Here is a 21,889-nt window from a genome sequence, read left to right as displayed (position 1 = left end):
GGTGATGTAATCTGGGGTGCATATTTATACTCATAACTAGGGAATGGTAAACCTCCAGAATTACATATTTGGAGTAACTATGATGTTGCAACCTGTCTTTGTATCCTACAGAAATTTTCACATTGGTTATTGTCAATAAGTAATGTTAATTGGGACAACAGATCCCTCTGTACCCCAGAGTCAGAGAGCTATGCCACAGCCCATGGCTTATCCCTATGGGCCTAGAAGAAAAAAAATGATGTCAGGGAAGAGAGGCCTGTGAGAGAAAAGAAAGACTTGTATTTAATGGCATTGAAAGAAAAAAAAATAGACCTTTCTTTTCTTGGATTTTCCTGGGTCTAAACTCTTTTAAGATGCCCATAAGAGTAAAGGTCTCTTTGCTTGCACAACTCCCATTCTCACAGGTATGAGTTTTTTCTATAGAGACTGGTGACCCAAGCTGATATGCAGCTCTGTCCCACTTTTCCAGCCCTCTCTGCAGCAAATCTCAGATTCCACCAACACTTACTCAGCACCTGTATCCAGGATCTCAAGCTGTTAGATGTGGTGTCATAACACATTGTTGCTGCCTTACACCAGTAGGATCCTGAATCTTTACTCCACATGGCAGTAATCCGGAACTTCGGGGAGAGGCTGCAGCCTGATCCCAGCATCTGGTCATTTCTGAAGAAGCAGAACTGGAGCGGGACATCTGACCTCTCTAGAGAGAGCTGGGTCTCACAGGTCAGGGTCACTGGGCTCCCGCTGATGGGCTGGAAGGAGCTGACTCTCAACACTGGACGTGTAAATGACTCTAGAGAGAAGAATCACAACAGTCCTAGAGCAATGAGGCTGGAAGTGCTCTGGAGAAAAACAAACTTCAAGCGGCAGCACATCCAAAAGCAGGCAAAGAAAGGGATGTCATTGATCCCTAGCTTCCTTCAGCCCAAAGCACTACTATACTTGCTCTGGTCCTTGCAGGCACGTGGCCTGTAGTTTAGTGGTATTCCAGTCCACCCTTTTCCTCCTGTTCTATCTCTGTGACCCCAAGGAGTCTCCTTTTGACCAACTCACTTCACAAAATAATGCCTTACCTTGGACTTGGATTTTGACTGTGTTGGAAGAAACAAGGCAACAAGTTTCCTTATATCCAGTACAGCGATATGCACCATTGTCCTTGAGACTTGCATGAGAAATATGGAAGTCAGTTGTTTTATTAAGAAATGCCAGGACATTTTCATTCTTGTAAATAGTAGTCTTCAGTGTTACTTCCGCCTTTGCCCGGCACCTCAGAACCACAGAGTCTCCTTCAAACACAGAAAGTGGAGCTTGCAGGATCAGCGAAGCTATGAGAAACACAACAGTAGTTATTTGGTGCATCCCATTGTTTCCCCTTTCTTTTCATTGTTTTTCCAAGAAGATTTTATTTTTAAAAAAATGGGTTGGGAAAAAGAACTCTTAAAATAATTATCACTTCTTTTTTTCTGATTTAGAAATGAACACATACACCTCGAGAAAAGTGAAAAGCAGAAATGTAGGTAAAATCACCTATCATCTCACCACCCACGTTTTGGCATATGTTTTTCCAGCTTTCTCTTCCACTTTCAAGTACTTGAGAGCTCATGTGTATTTATTTTATGGAATAATAATAATATTTGTAGATTTGATAACTTCCACTTACTATGCTATGAACACTTTCCTATGTCATTAGTATCACTATTGAACCTGATTTTTAATGTTCATAAAGTTTTCCTTCACTGGCAGTAATGTAATTTCTTTAATGACTGTTCTTTTTTTAAACCATGTCAAGGTCTGCCATTTTCAGGGGTGTACATCTATGGTTGTTTCAGTAGGTAAATTCTTAAGAGAGGGATTGTTAAATCAAAGAGTATAAGCATTTTATTTATTCCTTGCTGGTACACTGCTCCCACTACCTTAAAAAATGATATAACTTCAACTTCAAAACACGTGGCTTTAGGACAAAAAAGGAAATGTCTCTTCCTTTATCTTTCTTTCTCTGTATATTTATCTACCTATGCATTATGTACCCATAAGTATGAACAATTCTCCTGCCACTTATTATTCCAAGTAAATAATATGGCTTAAAACTAGACACAGAGGCCGGGTGCTGTTGCTCATACCTGTAATCCCAGCACTTTGAGAGGCCCAGGTGAGCAGATCACTTGAGCCCAAGAGTTCAGCGTTAGCCTGGGCAGCATGAGGAAACCCCATCTCTACTAAGAATACAAAAATTAGCCAGGCCTGATGGCGGGCTCTTGTAGTCCTACTTACCAGGGATACTGAGGTGGGAGAATTGCTTGAACCCGGGAGACGGAAGTTGCAGTGAGCCAAGATAACGCCACTGCACTCCAGCCTGGGTGACAGAGCGAGATTCCATCTCAAAAAACAAAACAAAACAAAACAAAACCAAAAAACTGTTCAGGAACCATTCAAATAAATTAGTCCTCAGGCTTTCTGGTACCCGAGAACCTTGTAAAAAATGCAAATTAATGGACCTCACTTCTATAGATTTTGATTGAATAAGCATAGGTAGGTCCTGAGTGTCTCTATGATTGATAAGCTGCCCAGGCTTTCTCACTCAAATCAAACTTCAAGAACCCCAGGTGCAGAGACATTAATCTACTCAAGTAAAAATTTTATTCATTTGAATGTTTAAAATTAAGCAGCTAATTCCATTCCCTGTCTGGTTGTATTCTGAGCTTTTTACTCTCTCCCTGTCTTACCATAGTGTGAAATAAAATTGTCCACTCATGAAGGGTCTGAGGGAAACAGTAATAACAGCTAGAGAGAAACATGGGCTGAATTGATTTCTAAAGTTGGTGCATCTTTCATGCTCTCTCACCTGAAGAAAAGTCCAAGGACACAGGGCTACTGAGAGGGGAGCCCTGGGCCTGGCATCTGTACTCTCCAGATTCCTGAACCTCAAGGGTATTTTTTTGGGTTTCTCTCGATATTTCTTTCCCAAGGTGCCGATAGTACCATTTTGTTTTTTGTGATGAGTAGAAGCCAAATCCCTTGCAAGTCAGATTCACTCTCTCTCCTCGGAAGACTGTGGTCCATGGAGGCTGGAGGAAAATAATGGACTTGTATGTCCTTACTGAAGAGGAAAGAGAAAAGGAGTCTGAGGTGGAGGCACCTGCAGGCCCAGCCTCAGGGCCTCCTGCTGCATAGCCTGAAGGACCTGGGTTTGGAGGATCTGAAAGAGGTCCTCGGGGAGGGTCACTGATAGCTCAAAGCTCCCTGTCAGCCAGTGGCCCTCATCTCACCCAAGGGAGAAATTGCCCAGGGGATGGCAATGGGCAAAATGATTTCAGAAGGGTGACACCAGCAGGATTCACCATCAAATATCACAGTTAAGTAGCCTTACATGGAAGTGGGTCCCAGAGAAAATCAATGCTGCGCTGCCATTTCATCATGTTCAAACACTCATAAGAAACTCCAAAGGTGATGTTAAAATCACAATTTTGCACTTTCCCTAAGAGAATAAATCATATTATCTTAGGATTTGTCCCTGAGAAAGCCTCGAGAGCTCAACTTACCTAACATCTTCATTTTGTAGATGGTGATTCAAGTGCCCAGAAGAACCCCATCATAGCTAATTGTGGCAGAGCAAGGAAGGGGCAAGCCACTCACTGGCATCCAGAGGTGACTAGGACAAGGTTACAGCTGGGACCACTGATTTGGACAAGGAGAGGGGTTGTAGAGGGTTCTTGCTACTCTTGGGTTCTCAATCATCCACTCTGAGCCAAAGGAACGGCAGTAAGAGCCAGAACTAATTAAATGTGGGATGCAGATAACTTGTCTTCTCCCCTCTCTCCCCTTTCTGTGCCTTTCTTTTTTGTGAGGGCCCAGTTGTTGGATGTCCAGGAGGATTTTACTCCAAAGCTGCAGAGAATGGAGCATTCCTGCTGGCATCAGCAGAGTGGGATGTTTTCAGGGATTTTTCTGGCTTGCTGATGGGAGAGGATCCTATCCTGAGTCCAGCACACTTGCCGTGGAGTTGAAGATGTCCTGCCTGGCTAAATGGGATCTGTTGGCAATAACAGTAAATGCAGGGCTTAGCAAAGGCCAGGAGCTGCTTGGGCATTCACCCCTTCCCCCCGGGAGGGTCAGAGGGTGACCATGGAGCTCTCCTGGCCCTTGGGAGATGCCAAAAAACCAGGCATCACTTTCAAATCCCTGCAGACCTCAGTGAGAAAACAGGAGATATTAGAGATCTCAGGCAGCCGTCACAAATGTTCTCTATTGATCAGGAAGAGACACTCCTAACCAGAGACGCTGAAGAGTCAAAGACAGGAGAACTCACCAAACTGTCCACTGACAGGAGCTGCAAAAATAAGAGCCAGAGATGAGCACAGAACCATGATTATTTTGTTTGAAGAAGATAATTCCCTTTTTAAACCCATGCAGGTATTACTTGTCCCTTTAAAAAATTCATTTAAAAACTCTAATAATTATTCATCAAGTGTGTATATATATATATATATACACATATATATACACACACACATATATACAAAAATATATACACACATCTATACAGATATATATACATACATATATATACACACATACATTATATACATATAGATGGCATGGTATTTGGACTTTTACAATGTATTTTAAAAATGATATCTGCCATCAAGAAGTTGACTAGTGGAAAAACAGAAACACGATTTAAAATAATATAACACAGGGTGTAAGTGCAATAACAGAAATACACATGGGGTATGTTGGGGGCAGAAGGGCCACCTAGCCCAGTGTGTAGGATATATGTGTGTGTGTAGAGTGTGTGTTTGTGTGTACATGTGTTGAACAGGATAGGTGGATCCTTGAAGGTACCTGAAGGAGATGATACTTCACAAAACTGTGAGTGAGAACATGAGTCTGCAGGTGGATGTTAGCATTTGTGTATGGTAAGAGGCGATGCAGAGGGTAATCAAAGTAGAAAGGGCACAGAGGTGGAGAAATGACATTGGTGCTCAGGAGTTGGGAGGGTTGGGGGAAATAAGATAAGAGAAGCATGCAGGGCCTGAGTAAGTGGCTCTAATTTTATTATAAAAGTCATAAGGAGTCATGCAATGGTTTCAAGGGGAGATAGACAAGGTTAGAATTTGAAACTTTGATGGAGCACTCTGTCAGTGGACAGAATTTAATGGGATAATATGAAGTAGGGAGACTGAATAGAAGGCAGGGCAAGATTATGGACGCGAATTAAGCCTTCCTTGGGCACCAGACTCCAGGCTATACTCTTTTCATGAGATCATTGAATCCAAGGGTTCATTATCATCATGCCTAATTTTTAAACAATAAACTGAGGCTCAGATTATTTAGACCTGATACTCAGCCCAAGAGACGGTAATGTGTAATTTTTTTCAGAGTGTTTTTCCAAAATTATCTTCATTATCTGCTTGTTTATTTTCCCTTCTCTATAATGCAAGCTGTATGAGATCTAGGACTTTTCTTACGTTCACCATATATCCTCCAAGACCTATAACAGTGACTGGCATATAAAAGATGTTCCTTTAATATTCACTAAATATATTTTTGTTGTATAATGAATTAATTAAAGAACTAGGTTAATAATATAGAGGTAGAAGAATAGAGATTTGAGAAATGGGTAATGAAGAGAGAGAGGACACAAAACTGGCATGTTTATCAATTGAATATATATTCTGCATATGGGTTGATTTATTTATTCAACACAATTTTGGAATGCCAATCATGCTCCAGAGCAAGGCAATAGAAATCCAGGAGTGTGTGAGAGACACATCATCCCCGTCCACATGAGGCTGTTGGAGACTTATCCAAACTTAAGTGTTTTACTGAGAACAACAAATTATTCACCATTCACCTGAATATTTTGGCTTCTTTGGTCTTTGCATTGTTTTAAATGAAGCTAGTATTTTTGTGAGTGGTTTCTATATGGTCTGCATTTACATAGGTTATTTCATATAACCATGTCAATAACCCTATGAGGTAAGTGCTAGGTTTAACCCCATTTTGTAAACCAGGAATCTGGTAGCCAGTAGGTGGCGGGATGAAGTTTTGAACCTAGATCCTGTTTGACCCCAGAGCCCATGTTATAAATTTTGCCCTCTCATGCTCAGGACCTGGCCATTACCCACAATGTGTGGGGCCATAATTGAGATGTGTTCCTACTTCAGGAATTATAGTCCATGCACCTTCCAACTTTGGGGTCCTCGTTTCTTATATTATGCCTGCTCCATTTCTGCTCCTCTAGCTCCTACTCACCTCTAAGTTTCGTGAAGTCTTCACTAGCTATTTTGAATACAGTTTATTATCTGCCTACAGCATTCATTGGTAACTTTGCCTGGACAATTACTTAACTGGGATCTTGTTGCATAGCTGCTTGAAAGTACATTGGCCTTGCTGGGAGCCTTTCTATGTCATGACCTTCCAGAACACAGACATAGTGTCTCCTATGGACTCTCATTGTTCAGCACCTGGTACAATACTGTGCGTAGATATGACTAAACACATTTGCTGAACAAATAAATAAGCATATTTAATTCCAATATTTAAACGTTAGTAAAAATCAACCAGTTTGCACATACGAGTTGATAGAGACTTATACACACCCACAGGGACAAAGAGAAAGTCATGTGCTTTAGACTTGTCCTTGCTTTGTCCACCGACCCCTCTCTTCCACACCATATTCTTAACCCATTGCTGCAGTGTTTTGCAATTATGTGCAAGAGAAAGAGCTGTCTTTCTTGTTAGAAATCTTGCCCTCTCATGCTCGGGACCAGGATCTGGCCTTGTCATACAAAGAGTAAACACATCTCCTCTACAGAGAAGACAGTGGGCTCTTCTATGAATAAGACGATATGAACAAACAAACATGAAACATTTTCTGGACTTCATGAAGTTCTTTTTAAAGAAAAAAAAATGAAATTTTAACTGTCGTGGTTACTGTGGCTTCCTACTCTGTAAGACTGAAAATTCCTTCCAGCTGTGGCCATTTTCTTCAGCCTCAAGAGAAAGCCCTGAGCTGCAGAGCCAAGTTCAAAAACACAGTCTCCTAATGTAGGAAAAATTCTCTCAGCAGGGGCTGTGCTAAAGAAAGGACCAGGCCTGTGGTGGAGAGAGAAGCTGTCCCGACCCCACCCAGGTCCCATCGTGAGCCCTTTTACTCACCCAGGACCAGTAGTATCACCCACAGCAGCATGAAGACCTGGACCACCAAGGGCTGAGATCAAAAGAGAAGTTTTCTCAGAAATAACAGGTTTGAACTTGATCTTACAGTCAGGACACTGCACACCAGCTCCAAGGAGCACATCCGAGAAGTTGCGCTCTCAAAAACAGCAGAATACATTAGTGAATTAGAAAAAAGGAAGTGGGAATACCCATCTTCGGCTACTAATCAGAGTTTCCTGTCCGATGATCAAAGAAAAAAAAAGTTAAGGTTTTAAAAAATCAAATACCCTTGACCCTACATTTTTGCTATTGGGAAATTACCCTGAAGAAAGTATCTGAAGAGAGTTCTATAAGAACGTTTATTGTAGCATTCATTATTGCCTACACACTGGAAACAAAACAAAAAACCACAATATGGAGACTGTTTAAGAATATTCTGATTCTTCCGTACAATGACAAGCAATCATTAAAGAATAAGGTAAATCTGAACATGCCAAGAAGACGAGACCACCTTGTTTGATGTGAAGAGAATAAAAGTGAGATATAGATTGGTTTTGTAGTATTATCCCATTGGGTAAATATTAAAAATAGGATATATGTGTACATCAACTCTTTTAAGTATACTTTTTTTTTTTTCCTGGAACGTACACACAAAAATACTGATTATGTTTGAGGAGTAATAGGTGGGAAGAAGACAATTTATTTTATGTATTTCTGTACTGTTTGATTTTTTAAAAAAATTACCATGTGAATGTATAGCTCTTATAATTTTCTAAAAGTCAAGTTTCCATCCTGGTATACGGATCAACAGAGGTTCCTAAGACATCAGCTGCCATGAGGAGTGCCAGTTTCTTTGTTTCAAATAATTTCCCACCCTTTCTCTCTGGGCCCATACCTTGGTCTTCCTAAGGGGGCATTTAATTTTATATCTACAAATGCACATCACCTTAGGTATATTATCTCACATCCGACCCACTGCACCCTGAGGCAAGAAAATCATACAGGGGTTACAGGAGTGAATAGAGATTAATCCATCTAAGTACAAGAGGAGAATTTCAAAGGGAACACAGAGTCTTTGCCTACTTTTTGGTCTAAAACAAATAGTGCTGCTATGAATATTCTTGTATACATTTCTTGGAGCATGTGTGCACATAATTCTATTGGGTATATACCCAAGAGTGGAATTCCTGGCTCATAAAGTATGCATATATTCAGTTTAGGAAGTATTACCAAATTATTTTCCAAAGTGGTTGCGCCAATTCCCACCACACTCACCAACCAATGTATGAGAGTTACCATTGTTCTAAAATTCTTGCTGATATTTGTATTGTCATCTAGTAAAATTTGGCCATTCTGCTAGAATTATCTCAATGTGGTTTTAATTTGTATGTCTCTGGTGAATTTGAGAATGAGCATTTTTTCATAGTCTAATTGGTGATGTAGATATCCTTTTTATGTGCAATCTCCTTCAAATATTTCCTCATTTTTCTCTTAACTTTCAGTCTTTCTCTTCCTGTTTTGTAGCTATTTTAAACTCTGAATATAAACCCTTGTTGGATATATGTATTGCAAATGTCTTCCTTCAGTCTGTGGCTTGCTTCTTTGCTCATTGATAGTGCCTTTTGATGAACAACCATTCTAACTTTGACATAGTCCAGTTTATCAATCTTCTCTTTTATGGTTAGAGATTTTTGTATCCCTTCTAAGAAAGTTCGTCTACTCCAAGATCATAAAGATACTCTCCCAGGTTATCTTCTAGAAACTTTATTTTTTTTTTTTACCATTTATTTTATATTTATAATAGCATTACAATTGATTTTTGTGTATAGTATGAGTGTTTATATTCACTTTTAATGTAAATATAGATAATTTACCCAGCCCTATTTATTGAAAGTTAATTTTTTCCACAGTACAGTGCAATTTCACTTTTGTTATAAAACAGAAAGCCATGTAGGTCTATTTTTGGAAATTTCTTTCATGTCCATTAGTCTATTTCGTCTATCCTCATACCAATACCACACTGTTCTAATTATTGTTGCTTTAAAATAACGCTTATTAACTGATAGTTTAAGTCATAAAATGCTGCTCTTCTTCAAAATTGTTATGGCTATTTTTGGCTCTTTGTATTTTTCTGTACATTTGAAAATCACCTTTTCAATTCCTGCTCCCTCTCTCCCCAAAAGCCTAGAAGACTTTTAATAACTGGGATTGCACTGGATTTATAAGTTAATTTGTATAAATTAGAAGAGATTGAGTCTCTCAATGCATAAGCATAAAATATCCCCTCATTTATTTAGGTCAACTTGACATTCTTTCAGTAATTTTCTGTAGCTTTGACTGTGGAAAGTATATCTTTTGGTAGGTTTATCCTTAGGTTATTGATATGTTTTTGATGATACTGTAAGTGACATCATTAGATTTTTAAAAAATGTATAATTGGTACATAGAAATAGAATAGTTTTTTGTTTTACTGACCATCATTTTTTTTTTTTATTTTTTTGAGATGGAGTTTCGCTCTTGTGCCCCAGGCTGGAGTGCACTGGTGTGATCTTGGCTCATTGCAATCTCCACCTCCCAGGTTCAAGTGATTCTCCTGCCTTAGCCTCCTGAGTAGCTGGGATTATAGGTGTCTGCCACTGCACCCAGCTAAGTTTTGTATTTTTAGTAGAGATGAGGTTTCACCACGTTGGCCAGGCTGGTCTCAAACTCCTGACCTCAAGTGATCTGCCCACCTTGGCCTTCCAAGGTGCAAGGATTACAGGCGTGAGCCACCATGCCAGGCCTTACTGACCTTCTAATATCTACTAAAATTGCTGAATTTACTTATTAATTCTAATAGTTTATCTTTAGGTTATTTTAGATTTCATGCATACACAATCATATAATGATAGTTTTATTCTTTATTTTTAATACTTAAACTTCCTTTTCCCTCACTTATTGAGCTGACTAGGAACTCAAACATGATACTAAAGAGAAGTGGTAATATCAGGCATCTTGTCTTAGTCTCACAGAAAAAGCTCTTAATATTTCAATATTAAATATAATATTTTCTGTAATTTTTTTGGTAAATACTATGTATCAGACTAAATACCTTTCCTTATATTTCTAATTTGTTAAGAAATTTTTCTTTTCTCCTAAATAATAGATGTTGTTTCAGTAACTACTTTTATTGCCTCTATTAGTATGATCATATGATTATTTACTTTTATTGTTAATGTGATGAATTACATGGATGATTACAAATGTAAAATCAACTGCACATGCCAACTTGGCCATGATGTGTTATCTTTTTTATATACTCTTGAATTTGACTTATAAATTTGCTGTGCTTTTCAGCATTTGTGTTCATGAGAAAGATGGACCAATTTTCTTTCTTGATGAATTTTAGTAACAAAATTATATTGGTCTCATAAGCAAGCTCCTTCTTTTTCTATTCTCGTGAAGAGTTTGTGTAAGATTGATGTTATTTCTTCCTTAAATGTTTGGAAGATTTTACTGGTAAAGATGCTTAGGCTTGGAACTTTCTCTGGAGGAGGGCAGATTACAGATTTGATTTTTAAAACTGATACAAGATTATCCAGATACTTTATTTCTTCTTGTGCCAGTTTTGATATGTTGTATATTTTTTGGAATTTGCTTATCAATATTTCCAAGTTTATTGACATAACATTATTTGCAATGTCCTCATTTATTTTTTAACATATTTGAGATCTGTAGTAACATTTTTTATTTTTTCACTCGTAATATTGATAACTGTTTTCTCTTTGTCATTCTATTTTTTTTTTTCTTGATCAGACTCTAGAGGGAATCATCAATTGAATTAGCATTTTCAAAGAACTTTTTGGCTTTGTTGATTTTTCTGTATTGTATGTTCATTTTCTATTTTGTTAATTTCTCCTCTTTTCTTTAATATTTACTTCATTTTACCTTTTAAAAGTTAACTTGTTTTTTAAAAACTTCTTACAGGGATACTTACGCCTTTGATTTTTTAGTCTTTTATTTTCTAATATGCTATACAGTTTTGTCTAAGTGTGGCTGCAATGTGTAAGTTTTGATATGTCATATCTCTATGATTATTTTGTTAAAAATATTATTAATTACCATTAGGGTGTTCTTTCTGGCCCATGGGTTGTTTTGAAGTGTATTGTTTCTTTTCCTAATAGAGATTTTCATTTTTGTTGATATTAATCTCTAATTTAATTCCACTGTGGTCTGAGAGCATATTTTATGATTTCAGTCTTTTGAACTATGTTGAAATTTGCTTTATGGGCTAGTATACAGTCAAGTTTTGTAAATTTTCCATGTTTTCTTTAAAATAATGTATATTTGCAAATGTTGGTGCAGCATTTCATTTCTGTCAGTTACATAATTCTATAATCTATATTGTGTTATTCAAATATCCTATGATATTACTATTTTTTCTGATATTCTATAAGTTACCAAGAAAATTATGTTAGGGCTCTCCATTATCATTGTGAATTTGTCAACTTCCTTTTTATTTCTGTCATTTTTTTGTTTTATACTTTGAAGTTATTTTGTGAATTGCTTACACATTTAGAATTGTTACCTCTTCCCGATAATTTGACACACTTGCCATTATTAAATATTTCTCTTTATCTCTGTTTCTTGCCTGAAAGCCACACTGGGAGAGTCTCATCTACATTTGGACTTGATTCAGTTGATTGGATGCTATGCTTAAAAACCTGAATCTGATGCTGTGTTTGCTGTAATGTTTTTAATGATGTTCAGCCAATCTGAGTATCTAGTTGAGCATGGTCCATTTATAGAATCATTGTTGTTTTAAGTCACAAGTTTTTGGCTTTTTTTTTTTTTTTTTTTTAATGCAGCAACAGATAACTGAGATGGGCTTATTCCATCATGTTTAGGAATGTTATTTTTTGTCACTAAGTGATAATCCAGTTATCTCTAGTAATGTTTGTTTAAAATTTATTTTTCTTGTTAGATCAAACTTGTGAATCATGGTATTCAAATCCACATCTTTTCTAATTTTAATCTATCTCAACTCTTGATTTCTCTTATAGCATAGCTTTTGCATGCTTTAATTTTATCTCATTCTTTGCAATTTTTATAATTGTATAGTTTTATTTCTCTTGAAATAAAGACATTTACTGCTCACAGAACACCCATATGCTCCACATTTTTCAGCTCTCATATAGTAGAGGACCATGTGACTAGATGTGTCCTATAGGCTGTGAGAGGAAGTAGTATAAGTTATTTCCATGCTATCATATACAAGAGCAGGCAAGAAATGCCCCTGTATCACTTCTCTTGCTATAGACACCAAACAGCCTATGTGATTCAGACAGTGCAGGTACAAAATGGTGAAGCCTCTGTGAGCCTGGATCTGTTGCCAGTTCATGTTGGACATGTAACTTGAATTAAAATAAGCTATTATGTGTTGAGTCACTAAATTTTTAGGGTTGTTTCAAACTGTCTTCTTCTCACTAAAACACACTACCAGAACATTTCTTTTTTTTTTTTTTTTAATTTTTTTTTTAAAATTTATTTATTATTATTATACTTTAAGTTGTAGGGTACATGTGCATAACGTGCAGGTTTGTTACATATGTATACTTGTGCCATGTTGCTGTGCTGCACCCATCAACTCGTCATTTACATCAGGTATAACTCCCAGTGCAATCCCTCCCCCCTCCCCCCTCCCCATGATAGGCCCCGGTGTGTGATGTTCCCCTTCCTGAGTCCGAGTGATCTCATTGTTCAGTTCCCACCTATGAGTGAGAACATGCGGTGTTTGGTTTTCTGTTCTTGTGATAGTTTGCTAAGAATGATGGATTCCAGCTGCATCCAAGTCCCTACAAAGGACTCAAACTCATCCTTTTTTATGGCTGCATAGTATTCCATGGTGTATATGTGCCACATTTTCTTAATCCAGTCTGTCACTGATGGACATTTGGGTTGATTCCAAGTCTTTGCTATTGTGAATAGTGCTGCAATAAACATACGTGTGCATGTGTCTTTATAGCAGCATAATTTATAATCCTTTGGGTATATACCCAGTAATGGGATGGCTGGGTCATATGGTACATCTAGTTCTAGATCCTTGAGGAATCGCCATACTGTTTTCCATAATGGTTGAACTAGTTTACAATCCCACCAACAGTGTAAAAGTGTTCCTATTTCTCCACATCCTCTCCAGCACCTGTTGTTTCCTGACTTTTTAATGATTGCCATTCTAACTGGTGTGAGATGGCTACAGTGACCAAAACAGCATGGTACTGGTACCAAAACAGAGATATAGACCAATGGAACAGAACAGAGTCCTCAGAAATAATACCACACATCTACAGCCATTTGATCTTTGACAAACCTGAGAGAAACAAGAAATGGGGAAAGGATTCCCTATTTAATAAATGGTGCTGGGAAAATTGGCTAGCCATAAGTAGAAAGCTGAAACTGGATCCTTTCCTTACTCCTTATACGAAAATTAATTCAAGATGGATTAGAGACTTAAATGTTAGACCTAATACCATAAAAATCCTAGAGGAAAACCTAGGTAGTACCATTCAGGACATAGGCATGGGTAAGGACTTCATGTCTAAAACACCAAAAGCAATGGCAGCAAAAGCCAAAATTGACAAATGGGATCTCATTAAACTAAAGAGCTTCTGCACAGCAAAAGAAACTACCATCAGAGTGAACAGGCAACCTACAGAATGGGAGAAAATTTTTGCAATCTACTCATCTGACAAAGGGCTAATATCCAGAACCTACAAAGAACTCAAACAAATTTACAAGAAAAAAACAAACAACCCCATCAAAAAGTGGGCAAAGGATATGAACAGACATTTCTCAAAAGAAGACATTCATACAGCCAACAGACACATGAAAAAATGCTCATCATCACTGGCCATCAGAGAAATGCAAATCAAAACCACAATGAGATACCATACCAGAACATTTCTAAATTACCGTTTTTCCAGCCTTACTGGAAACTATTTTGGTGCTCTTCATTAAATACAAATCTAATTTTTGGCTTGAGATACATAATTGTTATCACATTAAGAAAAAGGTCCGGCAGAGTGCGGTGACTCACACCTGTAATCCCAGCACTTTGGGAGGCTGAGGCGGGTGGATCACGAGGTCAGGAGATCAAGACCATCCTGGCTAACACAGTGAAACCCCATCTCTACTAAAAATCCAAAAACTTAGCTGGGCACGGTAGCATGTGCCTGTAGTCCCAGCTACTCAGGAGGCTGAGGCAGGAGAATCGCTTGAACCCAGGAGGCCAAGGTTGCAGTGAGCCGAGATCACGCCACTGCACTCCAGCCTGGGTGGGAAAGTAAGACTCCGTCTCAAAAAAAAAAAAAAAAAAGATCCTTCTAGTTTTAATTTTTGTGTGCCTCAGGACCAGTTAAGTAACTTGCAATTATTTATTCTTTGAAAGTTAGAAAGATTTGTCTTTGAAACTCTCTTATACTGATAGGTTTCTATAATGGGATTGTTCCTCGGAAACTGTTTAAAATTCTACTATGATAATTTATCTGTTTAAATTTTCTATCTTATTCCCTGGCAATTCTGTTTTTTGTTCCTTGGCATTGGTTTATTTTTTTCTTTTGAAGCAAAATTAGCTCTTTAATTACCAGCTCTGTTGTTTTGTTTTCTAACGTGCGCATTTCTGCTTTTCTTAGGTATATTTTTGTTTTCTAAATTCTTAAATTAAATGTTTATGTATTTTCAGTTTTCTTATTTAGTAATTTAAATGTTCAAGGCTGTGAATTTTCTTCAGTGCTTTAGTCATGTTCTATAGGTTCTGATATATTCTTTTCATTACAATATGTTGTACATAGTTTACTATTTAAGTTTTGATTTAATGCAGGAATTTTTAAAACATTTAAAAATATCTAGATGGTAGATTTTTCTTTTTCTGGTTTTGCTATTAATAGTGACATTTTACCATTCATTGCATTTTAATACAACAACGTGATATATGTAGTTTCTGGAATTTACTACTTTCTGGAATTTATTGAGATTTTCTTTGTGATCTAATATGGTCTTTTTTCTCCTCTTTTTTTTTTTTTTGATAAGTATTTCATGGACCTTTAAAAATAAAAGAAGATGTATTCTTCATCTTCAGGATAGGGTGTTTCACATATATTTATTACAGCCAGTTATTGAATATGTTAAATAAATCTTCTATAACCTCATGTAATACTTATTTTTCACTGATTTATAAAATTTTAAAGTAAAAGATCTGATGCATAAAAATTCATAGCCAATATTTGTTGCAGGTTGTACTCTCTATAATTATAGAGTAGTTTTTTGGGTGTGATTTAATACTATATTGTTTTGGGTGTGATTTAATACTTTATTGTTTTAGCTGAATTAGACTTGTTTGATATTAATGTCATGATTCTTGTTCTCATTTGTTTGCATGGCTGTATGCTTTTGTCACCATTTTATCATGTCTTAGACTACTTTGTTTTAGAATTATTTCTTGCATATAATATATGCTTGGGTTTTGTTTTTAGATTACAAATCTATTTCTTTGATAAAATTATCATATTTCCACATTCATAAGACAAAGGTGGTTGGTCTTAACTCTGTTATATAATTCATGTTATCAAACTTTTGCTTTTAAATGTTTTATTTTCTTTCAATCCTTTGTATTTTTAAAGAGCGTACAGCACTGCTCATGTTTTGAAGGAATTATAGTTTGTTCTTAGTTATCCCAGTGGTTAACCTTGTAACTCTGGTATTCTTATAGCTATCTTTTTTGATTTGATAATATATCTACTTATTTCCTATTAAAAAAGAAAGGAATCGGCCTGCTATTACTTTATCCCATATGTTTTCATATCCTCCACCTCCTGATTTTTATTACTAATAGTATAATTTCTATATTTTCAGGGTTTATAATATTTACCCTGTGTTCTATAACCGCATAATTCTCATAATTTCCTGATTTGAGTGTTATATTTAATTGAATTCAATACTCATCATAGGTTTTAAGTCATGTTTTGTCTTAAAGTGCCACAGTCATGGAGTTCTTGCACGTTAGAAAGTATGTCTTTGCTTTATTCCTGAAATATATCTGGATTTAAAATTCTTGGGTTAATCTTTCTTCTCTAGAGGGTCTTTAAACATTAGACTATTGTCTTCTAGTTTTGAACGCAGCTATGAGTTTGAAGACAGCTTTTTCCCTCCTCCACATAACTTGACATTTTTCTGGTTGTCCACCAAATTCTTCAATTTTTTTTTTGAAATGGAGTCTCTGTCACCCAGGCTGGAGTGCAGTGGCACCATCTCAGCTCACTGCAACCTCTACCTCCCGGGTTCAAGTGATTTTCCTGCCTCAGCCTGCCGAGTAGCTGGGATTGCAGGCGTGTGCCACTGCACCCTGCTAATTTTGTATTTGTAGTAGAGACGGAGTTTTGCCATGTTGCCCAGGCTGGTCTTGAGCTCATGATCTTAGGTGATCTATCCACCTTGGCCTCCCAAAGTCCATTAAATTCTTTTTTAAAAAATCTCTGAAGTATAGTAACTTTATCTAAATATGTCATGTTGCTAATTCTGTATCAGTTTTCTGGATGCTTTCTTCTATTATATCTTTAAATATTTTTCATTTGCATTTATTCTGTTGGCTTCAGAATACCACTTATGGGAATATTGGAGATCTTTTATCTGTCACTCATATCAATTATTTTCTCTGTAATAATTTAAACCTTTGTTCTTTCCTATTTTATTTTGTTTAGTTTTATCAAATCCATCTTTCATTACTATATTTTCAGCAATTTTTATTCATTTTTTGTTTTCTGATTTTAATATGGCTGATTTTCCTCTTCTGGTTTTTGAACTTTATTAATTTACCCTCAATAGTCTTCTGTTTCTGCTACATTTTTTTAAGCCCAAAGTGTCATTATATGAAAAAGAGACTTTATTTTTAAAATTTCTCTGATGTCATGGAGAAGAGGTTGTCTGATTTTTTCCGGGTGACTGGGTGGCGTTGTGCTTCTTCTGCCTATACTCTTTTACTGCCTACACTTTTTCATTCTGTCTACATGCCTGAGTCCCATGCTAGTGACAGTCTGATTACGGCTTATCTCTCAACAAGGGCCACACTTTCCCAGCTCTCTATTGACTGAAGAGCAGCTTGTGGGACAAGCTGGTGTGTGAGCTGAGGCAGCAGACAGCTTGGATCTAGGTATTTTGCTTCAGAATATTTCCTCATGTGGTGATTTAGCATGTACTTCTCTTCAGCAAATAATGTTCACATCTGCAGAGCCAGTACTGTGTATACCATCTCTCCTCACCTCTGCAAAGTGTCTCATTCAGACCGTATGTCCCTGTTTTTTTGAGTGTTCTATGGGACTTGAGGATGTTGCTACAGTTTCCATACTCCCAACACCTTGTCTTCTGAGTATGAGTTTACTGGTTTGGAGCTTCAGGACTTTGCCCCTTACTTTTGGAAAACTTGGAGCTTTTCCTTTAGAAGTGTATTGGAGCCTGTGTTTCCTGCCACCTCAATTCTTCCCTTGGTTTGATTTGAATTTTAATTTCACTGTGGTTAGAAGCTGCTCTCCAGAGTTTATAAGTCGGGGAATGTGGGTTTTCAAAAGTTTCACTGAGGATGGAGTTTCTTTTTTTGTTTGTTTTTTTGTTTTTTGGTTATTTGTGGTTGGTTTCAGTATGTAGAATGTGTAGATATGCCTTTTTCTCAACTGAAGGAGATCCTTACCCTTATCTCAATAAGAGTTACCATATATTGGATGATTACTGTAACACAGCATCACACCAGATACTTTGTAAATATTACCTTATTTAACCTTTGAATCAACAGGGAAAGAACACAGAAAATATTCTTTCAGGGAGGTATTTTTATCCTCATTTTATAGATGAGAAAAACTGAAGTTCAAAGAAATTGCACACTTTACTTTCAAGCACCTCATAAGCCAAAAGCCAAAAGTGGTAGAGAGCTGTCTGAGCATGAGCCTAAAAATTTCAACAAAGAGATTCAACAGTCACAGGTATCTGAACAGGAATCTAGATGCAAGATCTTCCTACAGCCAGCTGTAGCAGCAGCAGGGGCCACGGTTTAATGGTTACCTCTCAAGAGTAATTACTAGGGGAAGATTTTGGTGACAGAAAATGGAAACTTAGAGTTCTGAAGTTTATAAATAACCACTGTACTATTTATAACACAGAGAGATAAAAACTAAAGGTTCTTGGAGGGCGTATTTAAACAGGCAGTGTGGAATTAACCACAGTAATCTCATGATCACCGAGTGGGCTTGGAGCAGCTCTTGGGCTCTGTCAGTCAGTTTGGAGAGTGGGCAGAGCCTCTCAGGAGCTCCTGGAGGGATGAGCAGAATTTTGTATACTGACAAGCAGGATGCTATGGCCACAAAATATACTATGGTAAATGGGGAGAGAGAGTTGATACAGATGAAGAGAAAGTGCTGGCAGTGAAAACAAATCTGGGCAAAACGAAGATTTAATTTCTTAAATATTAATATTGGATTTTCCTGAGGGAAAGTCTTACAGGCGATGTTCTGTCACGATGGAGAGGTGAAGGAGCACAGGCCCTGTTACCAGAAAAACTCAGGGCTCTGCCACTCACCAGCTGGGTGACCCTGAGCAAATTATTAAACTTGAGCTTGAGTTTCTTCATCCTTAAAATGGGGACCACAGGCCGGGCGCGGTGGCTCATGTCTGTAATCCCAGCACTTTGGGAGGCTGAGACGGGTGGATCATGAGGTCAGGAGATCGAGACCATTCTGGCTAACACGGTGAAACCCCGTCTCTACTAAAAATACAAAAAATTAGCCGGGTGTGGTGGCGGCGCCTGTAATTCCAGCTACTAGGGAGGCTGAGGCAGGAGAATGGCGTGAACCCGGGAGGCAGAGCTTGCAGTGAGCCCAGATCGCACCACTGCACTCTAGCCTGGGCGATAGAGCGAGACTCTGTCTCAAAAAAAAAAAAAAAAAAAAAAAAAAATTGGGGACCACAATGCCCACCTCACTAGGCTGGTGTGAAAAATCACACTCAATATATTCGAAACCTTTGTCTACATGACACCAAAATCTGTTGCTTTTTCAAAGTTCTATTCACTTTCTGCACTTCAGCCTTTCTACCAGTTGTCTTTACTTATGCTAATGGATGCTTATGAAAAACCCTGGGTGACTGCCTATGTATTTAACAGCTCTATTGAGGTACAATATTTAATGATATTATTCACTCATTTTATCACCATCATCTAATTTTAGAACATTTTCACCACCTCAGAAAGAAACCTGGCATCCATTTGCAGTCACTCTCAATTCCCACCAACAACCCAGGCTACTAACTGTTTACCAGTTGACTTTTTTTCTTTATAGAGTTGCCTTTTCTGAACACAGAAATGAATTCATATAATTTGTTCCCTTTTGTATCTGGCTTCTTTCACTGAGTATAATGTTTCTGAGGCTCATCCATGTAATAGCATACGTCACTACTTTGTGAATTTGTTTTTTGCGGTTTAAATATTCTAGAGCAGTATAAAAAGGTTTATTAAGAATCTATTGGAGGGCAGGCATGGTGGCTTATGCCTGTAATCCCAGCACTTTGGGAGGTATAGGCAGGAGGATCGCTTGAGCCCAGGAATTTGAGAAGAGCCTGGGCGATATAGTGAGATATAGTGAGAACGTGTCTCTACAAAAGATACAAAAAGTAGGCAGGTATGGTGGTGCGTGCCTGTAGTCCCAGCTAATTGGGAGACTGAGGCAGAAGGATTGCTTGAGCCTGAGAGGTTGAGGCTGCAGTAAGCTTAGATTGTACCACTGTACTCCAACCTGAGCAACAGAGGGAAATCCTAGCTCAAAAAGGGGAAGAAGAAAAAAGAATCTACTGGAATATTTCACAATTTTCTGAGTGTACTACCTATACCAACTTGAATGTGATAAATAAGGGCAACAGCTAGAGATGAGGAAAGAAAATGTCTCGATGTCCACCACAAGCAGCTTCTCTTCTTTGTGGCTTTTCTCCCACGCAGGCATCTCAATACAGCATTGGCCTTGTTTATTCAGATGCTGATCCTTGGCAATGGAGAAAGCTTGTTATATGGAAAGAACATAGGTTTTGGGCTGGGCATGTTGGCCCATGCCTGTAATCCTAGCACTTTGGTAGGCTGAGGTGGGTGGATTGCTTGAGCCCAGGAGTTCAAGATCAGCCTGGGCAATATGGCAAAACCCTGTCCCTACAAAAAGTAAAAAAATAAAAAATTAGCCAGGTGTGGTGGTGTGTGCCTGTAGTTCCAGCTACTTGGCAGGCTGAGCTGGGAGGATCTCTTGAGCTCGGGAGGTGGAAGTTGCAGTGAACCGAGATTGCACCACTGCACTCTAGCCTGGGTGACAGAGTGAGTATGTAGTCTCAAAACTAAATACATAAATAATAAATAAGAGCATAGGTTTTGGAATCGGACAGACATGAAACTGAATCTTAGCTGTGTCACTGTCTGGGTGACTGTAGGAAAATTTTTGCAAGATATAATCCCAGTTTTTTCATTTATAAAGCAGGTATTAGTTAGACTTGCCTTCTAGCTGTTGTCAGGATTAAATGAGATGTTTGTAAAGTAAATATTAGAAGCACATAGCAGAAGCTGCATAAATAGCAGTTATAAAGTTTATCAGCCTAGCCCTCTGAACTCTGGCCTCAGGTCTTCTTTCCATTCACACAATTACTATTTCATCAAGGCTGTTCTTAGGCCAGGGCTTTTGATGCTCAGTAGCCCCCTAAGCACAGCACAGTCATGGTCAGAAATTCCAACGACAGGTTGAAACAGCTACAAAGAATTTATTAAAAGAGAGTACGAAATTGTTGGGGGCCTGTTTAAATCTAGAAGATCAGTTCCCCATTGGAGAGCCCTCCCACCAGTCTCTTGTGACTTGATGAAAATACTCAACTACAGTTGGCTTCCTCGGATATGTCCGGTGTGGTCACGCAGGGCCCAACATTCAGAAGGGCCCTGAGCTTGGTATAACGCTTTGTTGTTGCCATCTTGAAACTTGTAATAGCTCTATCTTTGAACTTGTGTTTAGTACATGAAGTCTAATTGGATAAGAGTCTATGCATGAGCTGAGGAGATACTTGCAATATGCGTGTTCACTATTGTAACATCACAGGATCACAGAATTTCAAGTGCACCCACAACGAGTGGGACTTCAGTGAGACGCAAAGCAAGTACAAAGTAAGTGTATGACATCAATGACCGACAGCCCCACGAAGGCATCACTTTGCATTTGACCCAGATCTTGCTTCTCATATAGAAAGAAGGCAGTGGTGTTTCTAAGAAACAAACAGTCAAGGAACTCTATCATATCTTCCTTATGTTACGTCCTTATATTAGCTAATCACTTTCATTGAAAACAACAGAAGGAAATGGAAAGACAGGGCAACCTGGAGTTGTTTTACCTTTCCCTCCTTCCATTCTCATCAATAAACCAAAGGTAGAAAGTGTTGTTAGAATGTGCACATATCAAGAAATAAAACAAAAAGAATCGCGTATTTTAAAAAATTTTATAGCATTTCCACTGTTCTGATAAGAACAAAATGCCTGTGTGCATAAGCTATGAAGTATGTATTGTCTAATTTTAATAATCCTGCATACTGATTAAATGCTTTTATAGTGCAAAATATAAAGATGAACAGTAAAAATTCACACTGATAATTTAAAATGTCATTTTTTTCTTCTCTTAGAATGACATTAAATAGC

General features: G+C 37.8%; 1 protein-coding gene across 6 annotated transcripts in view; it reads right to left on the bottom strand.

Annotated features, from left to right (window-relative positions):
• Positions 1–7,343, bottom strand: part of FCRL5 (Fc receptor like 5) — a 37,014-nt gene extending 29,671 nt beyond the window's left edge. For 3 of the 6 annotated variants that reach the window (XR_012428846.1, XM_005541366.5, XM_045399942.3), the window contains exons 1-5: positions 7,162–7,343; positions 4,307–4,327; positions 2,843–3,097; positions 1,074–1,325; positions 509–793 (exon numbers count right to left, since the gene is read on the bottom strand). Coding sequence is in view for 5 of the 6 variants with exons in the window: in XM_005541366.5 (XP_005541423.3) it covers positions 509–793; positions 1,074–1,325; positions 2,843–3,097; positions 4,307–4,327; positions 7,162–7,192 (844 nt within the window). In the remaining variant the exon portion in view is untranslated. Of the gene's footprint in view, positions 1–508; positions 794–1,073; positions 1,326–2,271; positions 2,653–2,842; positions 3,098–4,306; positions 4,328–7,161 lie in introns of those variants that run through there. The other 3 variants (XM_074027005.1, XM_074027006.1, XM_045399936.3) reach the window with 3 other exon arrangements.
• Positions 7,344–21,889: the final 14,546 nt, after the last annotated feature.

The sequence above is a fragment of the Macaca fascicularis genome, chromosome 1, assembly GCF_037993035.2.
Source record: "Macaca fascicularis isolate 582-1 chromosome 1, T2T-MFA8v1.1".
Taxonomy (NCBI): domain Eukaryota; kingdom Metazoa; phylum Chordata; class Mammalia; order Primates; family Cercopithecidae; genus Macaca; species Macaca fascicularis.
Note: the sequence above shows the minus strand (reverse complement) of the source record. Positions and strands in the feature narration are given on the sequence as shown.